This window comes from Amblyraja radiata, chromosome 17, assembly GCF_010909765.2.
Source record: "Amblyraja radiata isolate CabotCenter1 chromosome 17, sAmbRad1.1.pri, whole genome shotgun sequence".
In the NCBI taxonomy this organism is placed as follows: Eukaryota; Metazoa; Chordata; class Chondrichthyes; order Rajiformes; family Rajidae; genus Amblyraja; species Amblyraja radiata.
Window position 1 is genome coordinate 30,027,097 of NC_045972.1, and position 15,997 is coordinate 30,043,093.

Here is a 15,997-nt window from a genome sequence, read left to right on the forward strand (position 1 = left end):
GTCCCCATTGTCCCCCAGTACAGCTGACTATCCTACATACTAATGTCTCCCAGTGCACCGAACTACAGCTCATTCTATAGTCCCCCAGTAAACCACACCAACATCACATGCTACAGTCTCCCAGTATACAAGACAATGGCGCACACTAAAATTCCCCAGTACATCCCATCCTAGTCCCCACATTCCTCAATAGAGCTGACAAATCTACATACACCCCAACTACAGCACACACCATGGTCTCCCAGTATACCCTATCAAAAGCAAACACTATGTTCTCCCAGTACACCCGGCCAACAGCACACACTTCATAACCAGGTACACCCGACCAACAGCATACACTATATGCACCCATTAACACTGACACTGCAGTCCCCAAATACATCCAGCCAACAACACACACAACAGTCCCTCAAGTACACCCAGACAACAAAAACACTATGTTCTCCCAGTACACCTGCCCAAAAGCATATACCACGGTCCCCAGTACAGCAGGACAACACACACACACACTACTGACCCAATGTTGACTGGGAAATACTCAGTGGAAAAGATTTAGACAGGAGGCAGACACAATTGTAGCATCTAACAGGTCTTTATATTGGCACGTGGATATGCAGGGAAGGAGGGATACAGATCATACATAGGCAGCCGACATGAATTTAACTTGGTATCGTGTTCGGCATGGACATTGTGGGCCAAAGGGCCTGTTCCTGTGCTGTGCTGTTTTATGTTCTACATTTTACCAGTATACCTGACCAACAGCAGCACCCAAGAAAGAGGCAGCAATGAAGGTGGGAGGAGAATTTCCTTAGTCCTTCCATGAGTGATCAGTAACAAACACCTCCCATGGCCCACTCAAATCTGCCCTGTATTCAGCCAGAATATAGCTGAAGGCTACTTTAAGGGTCATGGCTGGAGGTAAATCTATTGAATGCTGTCCTATGTCTTTAAGTTCCAGGGCACGAGGGAAAACTGGTCTTCGGGGAACTGGGTGGCAAACAGTGCGTCTTCATGAAGGGCCGCTTCCACTTTTACGAAGGCTACAGTATCAACAAGGTGTGTATGTGAGTTGTATGTGTGAGTTGGGTGTGTGGGTGCGTGTGTGTTGGGTGTGTGCTTGTGCTTATGCTGGGTGTTACTGTGTAGGCAAGGTCGGTGTTTGTGTGTGTCTTGTGCTTCTATGTGTGCTAGGCGTGAGAGGGTGTTGGGTGTGTGTGTTATGTGTGCTTCTTTTCGTGTCCATCTTGTTACCAATGTTGACCTCGCTGTCATCGTCCGTCCTGATAAGGGCACAAGCCTCCAGCAACAATCAGTGGAACCCATCACTTGTCACAGTAGATGATGGTGGTAACAGAATTAGCTCAGGATACTTAGTTTCCAGCTCCACGACGTGGACGCTTCTGCTATGGGGCCTTCTTTGTGCTGTGTGTAGCCCTCTAAAGGAAAACAAATTCACCTCATTTCTGCTTTAAAAAAAGGATGACCCCTTATTTTTAAGCTATGGCCTGGATCAGGATTCTCCCACAAGAGGATTCATCCTCCCCATCAAGATTCTCCAAATTTGTTTCAATCACACACTTGTGCTTCTAATCTCCAGTTATAAAGGCTGTGCATCCATTCCTCAAGTCAACCTGCTTACCCTTGTAACTTTTCACCCTCTTGCTTGTCAATGTGGAGTTGACTAAGAGCCAGCGTGGAAGAAAGGTCAAGTGTCGGAAGGAACTGCAGATGCTGGTCTAAACCGAAGATAGAAAGCTGGAATAACTCAGCGGGACAGGCAGCATCTCTGGAGAGAAGGAATGGGTGACGAGATGGGTCTTGACCCGAAACGTCACCCATTCCTCTCTTTAGAGATGCTGCCTGTCCCGCTGAGTTATTCCAGCTTTTTTTTGTCTATCTTTAGAAGAAGAGGCAAGGGTGAGGTGGGGTGGGGTGAGTGGTTGTGAAATGAAGGTGGTGACTGGTTGGGTCCCAGGCAGCATCATGCAAAGATCCTATCCCCAAACTGGCCTGACAGTCACTGACAGATAGCCAAACTGGCAGATCTTTGCTAGAGATTTTCTCTAATCTGAGGAAAGACATTCTTGCCATAGAGGGAGTACAGAGAAGGTTCACCAGACTGATTCCTGGGATGTCAGGACTTTCATATGAAGAAAGACTGGATAGACTCGGCTTGTACTCGCTAGAATTTAGAAGATTAAGGGGGGATCTTATAGAAACTTACAAAATTCTTAAGGGGTGGGACAGGCTAGATGCAGGAAGATTGTTCCCAATGTTGGGGAAGTCCAGAACAAGGGGTCACAGTTTAAGGATAAGGGGGAAATCTTTTAGGACCGAGATGAGAAAAACATTTTTCACACATAGAGTGGTGAATCTCTGGAATTCTCTGCCACAGAAGGTAGTTGAGGCCAGTTCATTGGCTATATTTAAGAGGGAGTGGCTAAAGGTATCAGGTGGTATGGAGAGAAGGCAGGTACAGGATACTGAGTTGGATGATCAGCCATGATCATATTGAATGGTGGTGCAGGCTCGAAGGGCCGAATGGCCTACTCCTGCACCTATTTTCTATGTTTCTATGCCTTCTGTCAAAGGTGTCAAGAGTGTTAAATGTATTTGTTATTTCTGGCATCTATGTTTTGTACACCTGGGAGTCATGAGTGGGTTTGTAATTGTGAGGTGGAGCAGCTGAGTAGAGGTGCTGGCTGCACCAGGGAGTCTGGTTCCTCCACGAGCAACACATTGATGTGCTGTGCCGCTCCTCCACAGGTGATCTTTCCAGTCCGTGTCTTCCATTTAATGGGAGTCCAGGCCCTGATCGTCACCAATGCTGCTGGAGGGCTGGGCGAGAAGTTCCAAGTGGGTGATCTGATGGTCATCAAGGACCACATTAACATACCGGGCTTCGCGGGGATAAACCCCCTCCTCGGCAGCAACGATGAGAGGCGAGTCCGCAGCGAACGGCCAAGTCTCGCAGAATCCTCGCCTTCCCAACTCTTCCCCCCCATCCCCCCCCCCCCCCCCCCCTCCCCCCTACAGTCCAGTCCAGGGTGGGTGAGCTGTTCAGCAAACTTGGATTCAGTAAGTTATCTCCTTGCCCAATCATTGGTATGGAATGTGATCCGCACACTCCACCCACTCTCTTCCATCCATGCATGAGCAGCACTCCCTTCTAGTTGTAGCAGTGTGGAGTGTCCCTTTAAGAACTGGCAACAGAGACTGCGCAATGTTGGCAGCTGTGAGAAGTCACTGCACAACTGTGGGGACGGTTGCACTAGAAGCAACAGCCTCAGTTTGCACAGTGAAACCCAATCGTTTTGGCTGAGCAGCCAGTGCACCGTTGCAGCACCCCGACGCATTCTGCAGTTTCTTGCATTCCTGTAGTTGAAATTTCGATATCGGGTCATGATGATACCAGTCCAGATGCTTTCTGCAATGCATCTGTAGGTGTTTGTTAGCCTATTCAGTGATGTGCCGTATCTCATTGAACTTCTAAAACAGCAGATGTGCTGGTGCACCTGTGTTGCACGGGTTTGATGTCACTGCAATTCATTGATCCCTTCTGCACATGAAGTCTTTTATTACATCTGCAGTTTGAGGGTGAGAAGGGGAGGGTACTGTTTTTCAAGCTGTAGTGATATTATGGTGTGTTTTAAACTGTTGGATGTCAATATGTAATTGGTAGATTTGAGTATTTTGATGTAATGTGACAGTCTATTTTGGCTGGGAGTCAAATTCATTACAAGATACTGTTTGTCATAGAGTATTTGGGGGCGGGAGACTGCAACCTTCACATGGTCCGCCTTGTCTTGACGAATGCAATCAAACTGGCGTGCACAATCAAATAGAACAAGTTGTTCTACAACTTTAGACTGTGTACGCAAGAACAAGAAGATAATTTTGAGGAAGACGCCAGGCAGTTTGGGGAATAATGCTGCACATTTTGAAAGATATTGTATATTTTAATTTTTATTGGTGGAATATTAGATTCAGTTTATTTGACATGGCAGCATATTAAGAAGGATTTGTGATTCAATTTGAGGCAATTATGCTCGTTGGTGGATGCCTTTGTGGTATTGTGGAAGTGCTTATACAGATATCAGGAAATACAAGCACTTGAAGCACCAGACATACAGACCAAATGCTGGTAAATGTGATTCGAATATGTGGGTAATTGATGGTCAGCAGAGATATGTGTAAGAAGGAACTGCAGATGCTGGTTTAAACCGAAGATAGACACAAAAAGCTGGAGTAACTCCTCCTTAGTCTGAAGAAGGGTCTCGACCCGAAAAGACACCCATTCCTTCTCTCCAGAGATGCTGCCTGTCTCGCTGAGTTACTCCAGCGTTCTGTGTATATCGTCAGCATGGAAATGGTGGGCTAAGGACCCATTTCTGTGCAATGTCCAGCTATTACCGCTTCATATTCAATGGCACTATCACCACTGAATTCCTCGCTATACAGATCCTAGGGTTTACCAGTGAGCAGAAACTGAGTTGGAATATCCATGTTTAGTTTAGAGATACAACGAGGAAGCTGGCCTTTCCAGCCAACCAGCAATCCCGCACACTAATGCCCCTGTCCCACTTAGGAAACCTGAACGGAAACCTCTGGAGACTTTGCACCCCACCCAAGGTTTCCGTGCGGTTCCCGGAGGTTACCAGAGGTTTTTGTCAGTCTCCCTACTTGCTTCCACTACCTGCAACCTCCAGCAACCACCTGCAACCTCCGGGAACCGCACGGAAACCTTGGGTGGGGCGCAAAGTCTCCAGAGGTTTCCGTTCAGGTTTCCTAAGTGGGACAGGAGCTTCCTACACCCACTACGGACAATTTATATTTATAGAAAGCCAATTAACCTACAAACCTGTATGTCTTTGGAGCATGGGAGGAAACCGAAAATCTGAGAGAAAACCCTCGCAGGTCACAGGGAGAACGTGCAAACTCCTTACAGACAGCACCCATAGTCAGGATCGAACCAGAGTCTCTGGCGCTGAAAGTGCTCTTAGGCAGTTACTCTACCGCTGCACCACCGTGCCGCCACGTGCACAATGAAGCTACAGGAGCAGGTCAGTGGAGAGGGGTCCAGTGGCCAGTAACTAAACTCCCAACTCCCCAAAGCCTGACATCCATCTCCAAGGCACGAGTCAGGAATTTGATGGAATACTTACTACCTGCCTGGATGAGTGCAGCACTGAAGAAGCTCAACACCATGCAGGACATAGCAGCCCTTTTGGCAGGAATGCTATCCACAACTATTCACTCACTCCACCAGCACTGATACACAATAGAGCAGTTTGTACCGTCTACAGGATGCACTGCAGCAACTCACCAAGATTCCTTCGGCAGCATCTTCCGAATCCACCACCTCTACCACCCAGAAGGACAAGGGCAGCGAAACCATGGTGACGCCACCACCTGGAAGTTGCCCTCCAAGCCACACACCATCCTGACTTGAACATATATCACCATTCCTTCACCATCGTTGGGTCAAAATCCTGGAACTACCTCCCTAACAGCATGTGGATTGACCCAAGGACAGTGGCGGTTCACGAAGACAGCTCACTACCACATACTCAAGTACAATTAGAGATGGGCAATTAAATGCTGTCTCAGCCCGTGACGCCCACATCCCTTGAATGATGAAAATAAAGTATAGCTCTACAACCCTGTCAGAGTTCCAGTTAGGGATGTTGTATCTACACTATATCAAGATGTATTTTGAGGAATCTTAGACCAAATGGCACAGTGCTTTGGGGGGAAAATTACATACTTTGCGAATATATTTTGTATGCTACTGTGGTCTATTTTGGAGGTTTCAGGATGTTTTGTAAATGTCTGCCAACCCTGTTCCTCAGATTTGGTCCACGATTCCCCTGCATGTCGGATGCCTATGACCGGACCTATCGCGGACTTGCTTTGGACAGCGCCTTGGAGCTGGGATACCAAGACTTTGTCCGTGAGGGGGTATACTGCATGCTTACCGGACCAAACTACGATACAGTGTCAGAATCTCGCATGCTGAAGACATTAGGAGCAGATGCAGTGGGTAGGTTCACACGCCACCCGCACAAACGACAATACATTTCCACAGTGTATTAACATTGGTCTGTAACCCCCTCACCCCAACCTCCCCTTCTCTCCTGACCACCATCATTCCCTACGGGAGATGTCCATGTGGCCAGTGCTGCACTTCCACAGATGAGGTGGCTGTTGGGAGCATTTGGTTAGTGAGGTGCTGTCTTCCTGCCAATGTAGATTTCCTGCTGTAGATTTGGGAGCAACAGCAGCAGGAGTTTAGCAAGAGATACGACTGATTGGCTCTAGCCCAAGTGGGAGGAGAGAAGTGAGTCAGAGGGGTGAAAACAGTTAAAGTAGAGGCCAAGGACAGGCAGACTTTACTCAGAACTGCTGTAGTTTTGGGAGCAACAGCAGCAGGAGTTTAGCAAGAGATACGACTGATTGGCTCTAGCCCAAGTGGGAGGACAGAAGTGAGTCAGAGGGGTGAAAACAGTTAAAGTAGAGGCTAAAGAAAAGGCAGACTTTACTCAGAACTGCTGTAGGTTTGGGAGCAACAGCAGCAGGAGATTAGCAAGAGATACGACTGATTGGCTCTAGCCCAAGTGGGAGGAGAGAAGTGAGTCAGTGCCGGGAAAACAGTTGAAAACTAAGGAATTTGGTTTGTAAATTGGTAATTCAGGCAATTTATCAGTCAATTTAAGCAAGACGGCTCTTAGCGAGCGGCAGTGAGTGAGCGGCCTTGTGAGGGAAGTGTGAGTCTTTGGCTCGAGAGTCTTCGGAGAGGAGACCACGCAATACGCTTGAGAGGTAGAGACGAAAGAAGGAGATGTCAGGCAAGCTGATTCAGTGCGATGCTTGCAGTATGTGGGAGGTCAAGGACACCGCTGGTGCCTCTGGCTGCTACAAATGTGAGAAGTACCTCCAGGTAGAGCTCCTGAAGGGCCGTGTTGAGGAACTTGAGAAGCAAGTCGATGACCTCCGGTTCGTCCGAGAAACGGAGTCGTTCCTCGACAAGTCCTACAGTACGATTGTTACACATAAGGTACTGGAAGAGAGAAGGTGGGAGAGTGAGAACGGGAGGGAAGCATGGAATGCCAATGTCCCCGGGTGTTGTACCTCTTGTGAACAGGTTCACCCACTTAGAAGCTGTCGGGACAGAAGAGGTGTTTACACTGGGTGGCGGACTGGCTTGTGATGCGAATAGGGCTGTTGAGCCAAAACCAAAAAGGCCTAAGGCAGGCAACGCCATTGTAGTGGGAGACTCCATTGTGAGAGGTACGGACAGGGGTTTCTGCGGCAACAGACGGGATGCGAGGATGGTGTGCTGCCTTCCTGGTGCCAGGATCCAGGATGTCACGGACAGAGTGCAGAAAATCCTCAAGGGCGAAGGTGAACATCCGGAAGTGGTAGTGCATGTCGGCACAAACGATGTCGGAAAGAAGGGGATGAATATTCTGCAGCGTGACTTTAGAGAGGTCGGAAAAATGCTGAAAAGCAGGACCTCCAGGGTTGTTATCTCCGGTTTGCTTCCAGTTCCTCGTGCTGGCGAGAGCAGGAATAGGGAGATACGGGACCTGAATGTGTGGCTGAGGAACTGGTGCACGGGGCAGGGTTTTAGATTCTTAGATCACTGGGATCTGTTTTGGGGTAAGGGGGAACTATACAAAAGGGACGGATTGCATCTTAACAGGTGTGGGACCAGCATTCTGGCAGGCAGGTTTGCCACTGCTACACGGGTGGTTTTAAACTGAATAAGGGGGGTGGGGTGTCGAATGGGATAGTGGAGGATGGAGTTAAAGGGAAAGGGTTTCTTAAATGTGTGAGCGTAGAGACAGAGGGGTGTAAAATGAGGGTAGAAGCAATAGGTAGCAAGGTGAAAAGTAAAAGTGGCAGGCAGACAAAACCAGGGCAAAAATCAAAAAGGGCCACTTTTCAACATAATTGTATAAGGGGTAAGAGTGTTGTAAAAACAAGCCTGAAGGCTTTGTGTGTCAATGCAAGGAGCATTCGTAATAAGGTGGATGAGTTGAATGTGCAAATAGCTATTAATGACTATGATATAGTTGGGATCACGGAGACATGGCTCCAGGGTGACCAAGGCTGGGAGCTGAACATCCAGGGATATTCAATATTCAGGAGGGATAGAGAGAAAGGAAAAGGAGGTGGGGTAGCGTTGCTGATTAGAGAGGTGGTTAACGCAATGGAAAGGAAGGACATTAGTTTGGAGGATGTGGAATCGGTATGGGTAGAGCTGCGAAACACTAAGGGGCAGAAAACACTGGTGGGTGTTGTGTACAGGCCACCTAACAGTAGTAGTGAAGTTGGAGATGGTATCAAACAGGAAATTAGAAATGCGTGCGACAAAGGCAAAACAGTTATAATGGATGACTTCAATCTACATATAGATTGGGTGAATCAAATTGGCAGGGGTGCTCAGGAAGAGGATTTCTTGGAATGTATGCGGGATAGTTATCTAAATCAACATGTAGAGGAACCAACGAGAGAGCAGGCTATTTTAGACTGGGTATTGAGTAATGAGGAAGGGTTAGTTAGCAGTCTTGTTGTACGTGCCCCCTTGGGCAAGAGTGACCATAATATGGTTGAGTTCTTCATTAGGATGGAGAGTGACATTGTTAATTCAGAAACAATGGTTCTGAACTTAAAGAAAGGTAACTTTGAGGGTATGAGACGTGAATTGGCCAAGATTGACTGGCAATTAATTCTAAAAGGGTTGACGGTGGATATGCAATGGAAGACATTTAAAGACTGCATGGATGAACTACAAAAATTGTTCATCCCAGTTTGGCAAAAGAATAAATCAGGGAAGGTAGTGCATCCGTCGATAACAAGGGAAATCAGGGATAGTATCAAAGCGAAGGATGATGCATACAAATTAGCCAGAAAAAGCAGCATACCGGAGGACTGGGAGAAATTCAGAGACCAGCAGAGGAGGACAAATGGCTTAATTAGGAAAGGGAAAATAGATTATGAAAGAAAACTGGCAGGGAACATAAAAAACTGACTGCAAAAGTTTTTATAGATATGTAAAAAGAAAGAGATTAGTTAAAACAAATGTAGGTCCCTTGCAGTCAGAAACAGGTGAGATGATCATGGGGAACAAGGATATGGCGGACTAATTGAATAACTACTTTGGTTCCGTCTTCACTAAGGAAGACATAAATAATCTGCCGGAAATAGCAGGGGACCGCGGGTCAAAGGAGTTGGAGGAATTGAGTGAAATCCAGGTTAGCCGGGAAGTGGTGTTGGGTAAATTGAATGGATTAAAGGCCGATAAATCCCCAGGGCCAGATAGGCTGCATCCCAGAGTACTTAAGGAAGTAGCTCCAGAAATAGTGGATGCATTAGTAATAATCTTTCAAAACTCTTTAGATTCTGGAGTAGTTCCTGAGGATTGGCGGGTAGCAAACGTAACCCCACTTTTTAAGAAGGGAGGGAGAGAGAAAACGGGGAATTACAGACCAGTTAGTCTAACATCGGTAGTGGGGAAACTGCTAGAGTCAGTTATTAAAGATGGGATAGCAGCACATTTGGAAAGTGGTGAAATCATTGGACAAAGTCAGCATGGATTTCCAAAAGGTATATCATGTCTGACGAATCTTATAGAATTTTTCGAGGATGTAACTAGTAGCGTGGATAGGGGAGAACCAGTGGATGTGGTGTATCTGGACTTCCAGAAGGCTTTCGACAAGGTCCCACATAAGAGATTAGTTTACAAACTTAAAACACACGGCATTGGGGGTTCAGTATTGATGTGGATAGAGAACTGGCTGGCAAACAGGAAGCAAAGAGTAGGAGTAAACGGGTCCTTTTCACAATGGCAGGCAGTGACTAGTGGGGTACCGCAAGGCTCAGTGCTGGGACCCCAGCTGTTTACAATATATATTAATGATCTGGATGAGGGAATTGAAGGCAATATCTCCAAGTTTGCGGATGACACTAAGCTGGGGGGCAGTGTTAGCTGTGAGGAGGATGCTAGGAGACTGCAAGGTGACTTGGATAGGCTGGGTGAGTGGGCAAATGTTTGGCAGATGCAGTATAATGTGGATAAATGTGAGGTTATCCATTTTGGTGGCAAAAACAGGAAAGCAGACTATTATCTAAATGGTGGCCGACTAGGAAAAGGGGAGATGCAGCGAGACCTGGGTGTCATGGTGTGGAGAGAAGGCAGGTACGGGATACTGAGTTGGATGATCAGCCATGATCATATTGAATGGCGGTGCAGGCTCGAAGGGCCGAATGGCCTACTCCTGCACCTAATTTCTATGTTTCTATGTTTCCGTGTGGTCCCAACATGTGGATTCCAGCTTCTTAAAACCCATCCCAACTACTGTTTGAAAGATTGAAAAACTGAGGGTTATGGGCAAGATTGAATGCTGGAGCAGGCTTGAGGAGCTGAGTGACCTTCTCCTGTGCCTGTTTTTTTGTCACAGAATAATTGAGTCATAGATCAAAATGCAGATAACCTTATACGCTGGTCCCAACTGTGCATTTTACCAATATCCCTCTAAACCTTTCCTATCCTTGTATCTGACCAATTGTCCTTTAAATGTAGTTATTGTGCCTGCCTCAACCACTTTTTCTGGCAACTCGTTCCATACACTCACTACCCACCTTGTGTGAAAAATCTGTCCCTCAGGTCCGTATTACATCTTTCCCCTCTCATTTTATATCTATGCCCTCTCATTCTTGATTCCCAAAACCCGGGGGGGAAAACTGAGCAATCCCCATATCTATGCCCTCATGATTTTATATACCTCTATAAGATCACTCCTTCAGCCTCCTGACCTCCAAGAAACAACCTGCCCAACCCTTTCCTCTGCCAGTCCCTGAAGTCCTGACTGCATCCTTGTAAATCTTTTCTGTACTCTTTACAGCTAATGGCATCTTTCCTCTGGCAGGATAACCAAACCTGTGTTCTTGTTCTTCCAATGGCCATGGTCCAGAGATTCCCAGGAGTCTGCTCTCATTTTTAAGCGTTGAGAAACATACCCTGAACCTTTTCCTTCCTCTGCCTGGCAATCTCTTGTGACAGACAGGTCAGATACCTGGAGAAAGTGACATGGCCTGCCCAGTGTGGATGCCCGAATGTAACCAGGACTCAACACTCGGGATGTTGGCCTGCGAGAGGACGCTGATGTTGCTTCACTTGTCCTTTGTGGAGCTGAATTGGCACTTAGATTACAATCACCATGACAACTGGTGAAGGAATTCTTAATGTTATTCAAACACTTAATTGCAAAGACCGAGTCTAAGTGCTCAAAGCTGGCGCTGGCACAATGTACTATCTGTCAAGACATGAGGAAATAGACTTGGTCAGACTTGGAGTTCACTCTGTTTTATGGGTCCCGGATTTGATCTCTCTCTGTGAGTGCCACGCTTTATGATCCCAGGTTCTCTTGTTGGTCCAGAATTTGATACAGAGTTGTATCCTTTATCCAGGACCCATCCCCCTCCCGCTTTTTCCCTTGTCCTCCAATGAGACGGCACCAAATCCAGGTCCAACCCATTTCCTAGGTCCTAGTGCCATTGCGAGGCTATTTGCTTCCATAGTGTCATTCTTCCTCTACCAATTGCACAGTATCTTCTTGCCTGCTATGGAACCAATCAGGTGCAGAGGAGTGTGGAACTGCTGACAGGTTCGTGCAAGGACCCAATTCTCCACAAGAGTCATAGAAACATAGAAATTAGGTGCAGGAGTAGGCCATTCGGCCCTTCGAGCCTGCACCGCCATTCAATATGATCATGGCTGATCATCCAACTCAGTATCCCGTACCTGCCTTCTCTCCATACCCTCTGATCCCCTTAGCCACAAGGGCCACATCTAACTCCCTCTTAAATATAGCCAATGAACTGGCCTCGACTACCCTCTGTGGCAGAGAGTTCCAGAGATTAACCACTCTCTGTGTGAAAAAAGTTCTTCTCATCTCGGTTTTAAAGGATTTCCCCCTTATCCTTAAGCTGTGACCCCTTGTCCTGGACTTCCCCAACATCGGGAGCAATCTTCCTGCATCTAGCCTGTCCAACCCCTTAAGAATTTTGTAAGTTTCTATAAGATCCCCTCTCAATCTCCTAAATTCTAGAGAGTATAAACCAAGTCTATCCAGTCTTTCTTCATAAGACAGTCCTGACATCCCAGGAATCAGTCTGGTGAACCTTCTCTGCACTCCCTCTATGGCAATAATGTCTTTCCTCAGATTTGGAGACCAAAACTGTACGCAATACTCCAGGTGTGGTCTCACCAAGACCCTGTACAACTGCAGTAGAACCTCCCTGCTCCTATACTCAAATCCTTTTGCTATGAAAGCTAACATACCATTCACTTTCTTCACTGCCTGCTGCACCTGCATGCCCACTTTCAATGACTGGTGTACCATGACACCCAGGTCTCGCTGCATCTCCCCTTTTCCTAGTCGGCCACCATTTAGATAATAGTCTGCTTTCCTGTTTTTGCCACCAAAATGGATAACCTCACATTTATCCACATTATACTGCATCAGCCAAACATTTGCCCACTCACCCAGCCTATCCAAGTCACCTTGCAGTCTCCTAGCATCCTCCTCACAGCTAACCCTGCCCCCCAGCTTAGTGTCATCCGCAAACTTGGAGATATTGCCTTCAATTCCCTCATCCAGATCATTAATATATATTGTAAATAGCTGGGGTCCCAGCACTGAGCCTTGTGGTACCCCACTAGTCACTGCCTGCCATTGTGAAAAGGACCCGTTTACTCCTACTCTTTGCTTCCTGTTTGCCAGCCAGTTCTCTATCCACATCAATACTGAACCCCCAATGCCGTGTGCTTTAATGTCATGTGACCAGTTGGATGGCTTAACCTAAGCCTTGAGTTGCCTCCTGTTAGCATGGTAACAACCAGCCCTTCTACCTGGTGCCTGAGGGCTCAGGTGCCATTGGAGATCATAGAGAGGACCCATTGCTTCTTAGCTCGCTATAGCCAGATGGTCAGCTGCTTCCATTTAATTAGTCCTCTGAGACCTTCGGTCTCAGTGCAGAGTGCGAACTTCCTAATATATGGTTGCTTCTGAAGCTGAAAGAATTGGAATACTGTCCCATATCACATGCTAGTCCAGTTCATTCTGTGATCAACCCATCCTGGCAAGTCATTCCTTAGACTAATTTGTTCTCAACCTCTATACTTGAGGGCAGACACTCAGAGATTGGTACAGCTCTGATTGGTCCACCTGATCCATGCCGATTGTGATCTAATTTACCTGCAGTAATCTAATTTACCTGCACTACCCACTTTCCTATCCAAGTATTTAAGAAGGAACTGCAGATGCTGGAAAATCGAAGGTACACAAAAAAGCTGGAGAAACTCAGCGGGTGCAGCAAGGGTTTCGGCCCGAAACGTTGCCTATTTCCTTCGCTCCATAGATGCTGCTGCACCCGCTGAGTTTCTCCAGCTTTTTTGTGTACCTTCCTATCCAAGTACCTGTCCAAACCCATTTTAAACATTGTAATCGTATCTGCAAACCCCCTCCTCTGACAGCTTATTCCAGATACCCTACATATTTTGCTAACAATCTCATAGAATTTCACATACCATCACATCAACCAACCCTTGAATGTAGCAACCTCTGTGTGTGTGTTCAGGCTGTGCACACTATACACTCTTCCATTCTGTGACAGCTGTTCCAAGCCTCTGTCTATCACCAGCCTCCAGGGGATGACAAGGAGAGAATGCAGGTGATCTCTCTCCGGTGCCTTGCGTTGTCCCGCTGTCGGTAGTCTGGGCCTCATAAGCAACAGGAGGGCAAAGATTACTGGTACGCACTGGACCAGGAGTGGACCACAAGTTTTGTGCCAGATCTCCAATCAGCCACTATATATAAAGTTATGTAGACCCAACACCAGGTCACCTTGGGTGGCTCAGCAGGGCAAATGCCAGTTCCTCGTGTGACCTTCAGCCTGTGGAACAGGTGGACGATGGGTTACAACCTCTGCCTTGAGTAAATCCATGGCATTAGACTGTAAAGGGAAAAGGCCTGCATGGAGAAAGCACACCAAATTGGCCTGGATACTTCAACCACCTATGTCTGCACTGTCATTTGTACGTAGCTCCACTCATCCAACTGCAGCAGCAAGCAAGGCCACACAGTCCAGGGTCATGGAGATGGTACACACTTCACAGCTACCTCACAGTCTTTAGTGCAGGACCTCAGGATTAGATCTTTCACACCACCCCCTCTCTGGGATACTCCTCTTGATGGCAGTACAGGGACCCCTGCTGGGAGGTTAGAGCGCTGACAGTGTTTCCCATTGCAGGCATGAGCACGGTGCCGGAGGTAATCGTGGCCCGGCATTCCGGTATGCGAGTCTTCGGCATCTCCCTCATCACCAACCAGGTAGTGATGGACTACGACACCCGAGCGAAGGCTGAGCACCAGGAGGTGCTAAAGGTAGCCCACGACCAGGCTCGCGCTCTGCAAGCACTGGTGGCCAAGGTGGTGGAGAAGATGGAGTGAGGGCAGCACCACTCACTACCTGCACAGAAAGATCAACAGCAGCAGGCCAGGCTGCCCACCCTCCACCGGGCACACGATGCCCACCTGCTGGGTTGCAGCTTCCTCAGCACCGCACTTCCCTCCACAGAGCCTGCTGCCCACCCACCCTCCCCAGACACCCCACCCCCTGCCCTAGACAAATCCCACCCACCCCAGACATTCCCCCGCGCTAGACACATCCCACCCACCCCCCTGCCCTACACACATTCCACCCAACTAATACACGTCCCACCCCCCCCAGATATGTCCACCCCACCCTATACATGTCCCCTCCACGGTCTCCAACTAGAAAGCGGCCGTTCCAGGTGGCCCAGCCGCTGACAGGACTCTCCCGACGCCGGGGCAAGATCACCCGGTGAGAATGGCCAGGAACATCGGGCCTCCGTAGAGCCTCAATAGGCCTGACTTTGGGGTGAACTTGGGGTGGGGACTGGACATTGTGCCTTCCCCCACAGTGGTATCCACTGTGGGGGGATGATTTTTTTTGTCTATAATGTAATGCTGTTAGTCTTTGTCCAAGATGGCTGCCATGGAGGGAGAGTGGACGCTGGCACGCGTTGGCTGCCGCTGCTCTCTCTTCACATTGTGTTTTTGATTTTCTGTTTTTGGACTGAATTCTGTTTTTAGTTTGTGTCTCTGTGATGTCTTTATTATTTATTTTACTCTGATTATATGTTTATATTCCTGTTAATCTCTGTAAGGTGTCCTTGAGATGTCTGAAAGGCGCCCAACAAATAAAATGTATTATTAATATTATTATTATTATATGTCCCACCCAACCCAGACACGTCCCCACCCTAGACATTTCCACCCTATAAATAATAATAATAATAATAATAATAATAAACTTTGTTTCGGACTCGAGGTCCAGGCAAGGGGCAACATTACATAAAAATGTATTGCATATTAAAATATATCATAAAGTACATATAAAATCTTAGTATATCACTTATAAAAGCATCATAAATAATATATTTAAAAAAAAACGCAATACATGAATTAAAATCCAGAATAAAAAAATGATCAATGTCCTACAACGAGACAACAATACCAGTGTCTCCACAGCTGGGATTCGTAGCGTGTAGTGCTAAACGTTATGTTTGACAAGGCCACAATAATTACATTTTTAGAGTCATTTATCCTGCAAATGAATTTATACATATGATTTCTTAGGATAGCTTCTAAAGTACTGACTCCTGCAGCCACAAACTTGTTACTAGCACTACACTATCTAGGTTTCCTTAGCAGTGTTACACTATCATATTTTCTCTTTTTCTCCCTCCCACTCACCATTCCCCTCTACTCTCTCATACTATCTCTCTTCCCCCACACTTTCTCCCTCTGGGTCACAGAGATAACAACGGATTGCTCAGTAGAGCATAGGAGATAGAAGTTTGCAGAGTATTTCCAAGTTAATATTTGCGCAGTAGAACCATAGA

At 47.1% G+C, this 15,997-nt stretch overlaps 1 protein-coding gene across 1 annotated transcript in view; it reads left to right on the forward strand.

Annotated features, from left to right (window-relative positions):
• Window positions 1–14,828, forward strand: part of LOC116982658 (purine nucleoside phosphorylase-like) — a 34,965-nt gene extending 20,137 nt beyond the window's left edge. Inside the window, exons 3-6 of the mRNA XM_033035974.1 lie at window positions 953–1,056; window positions 2,767–2,942; window positions 5,853–6,043; window positions 14,320–14,828. Of these exons, the coding sequence (XP_032891865.1) occupies window positions 953–1,056; window positions 2,767–2,942; window positions 5,853–6,043; window positions 14,320–14,519 (671 nt within the window). The 3' untranslated portion in view covers window positions 14,520–14,828. The remainder of the gene's footprint in view (window positions 1–952; window positions 1,057–2,766; window positions 2,943–5,852; window positions 6,044–14,319) is intronic.
• Window positions 14,829–15,997: the final 1,169 nt, after the last annotated feature.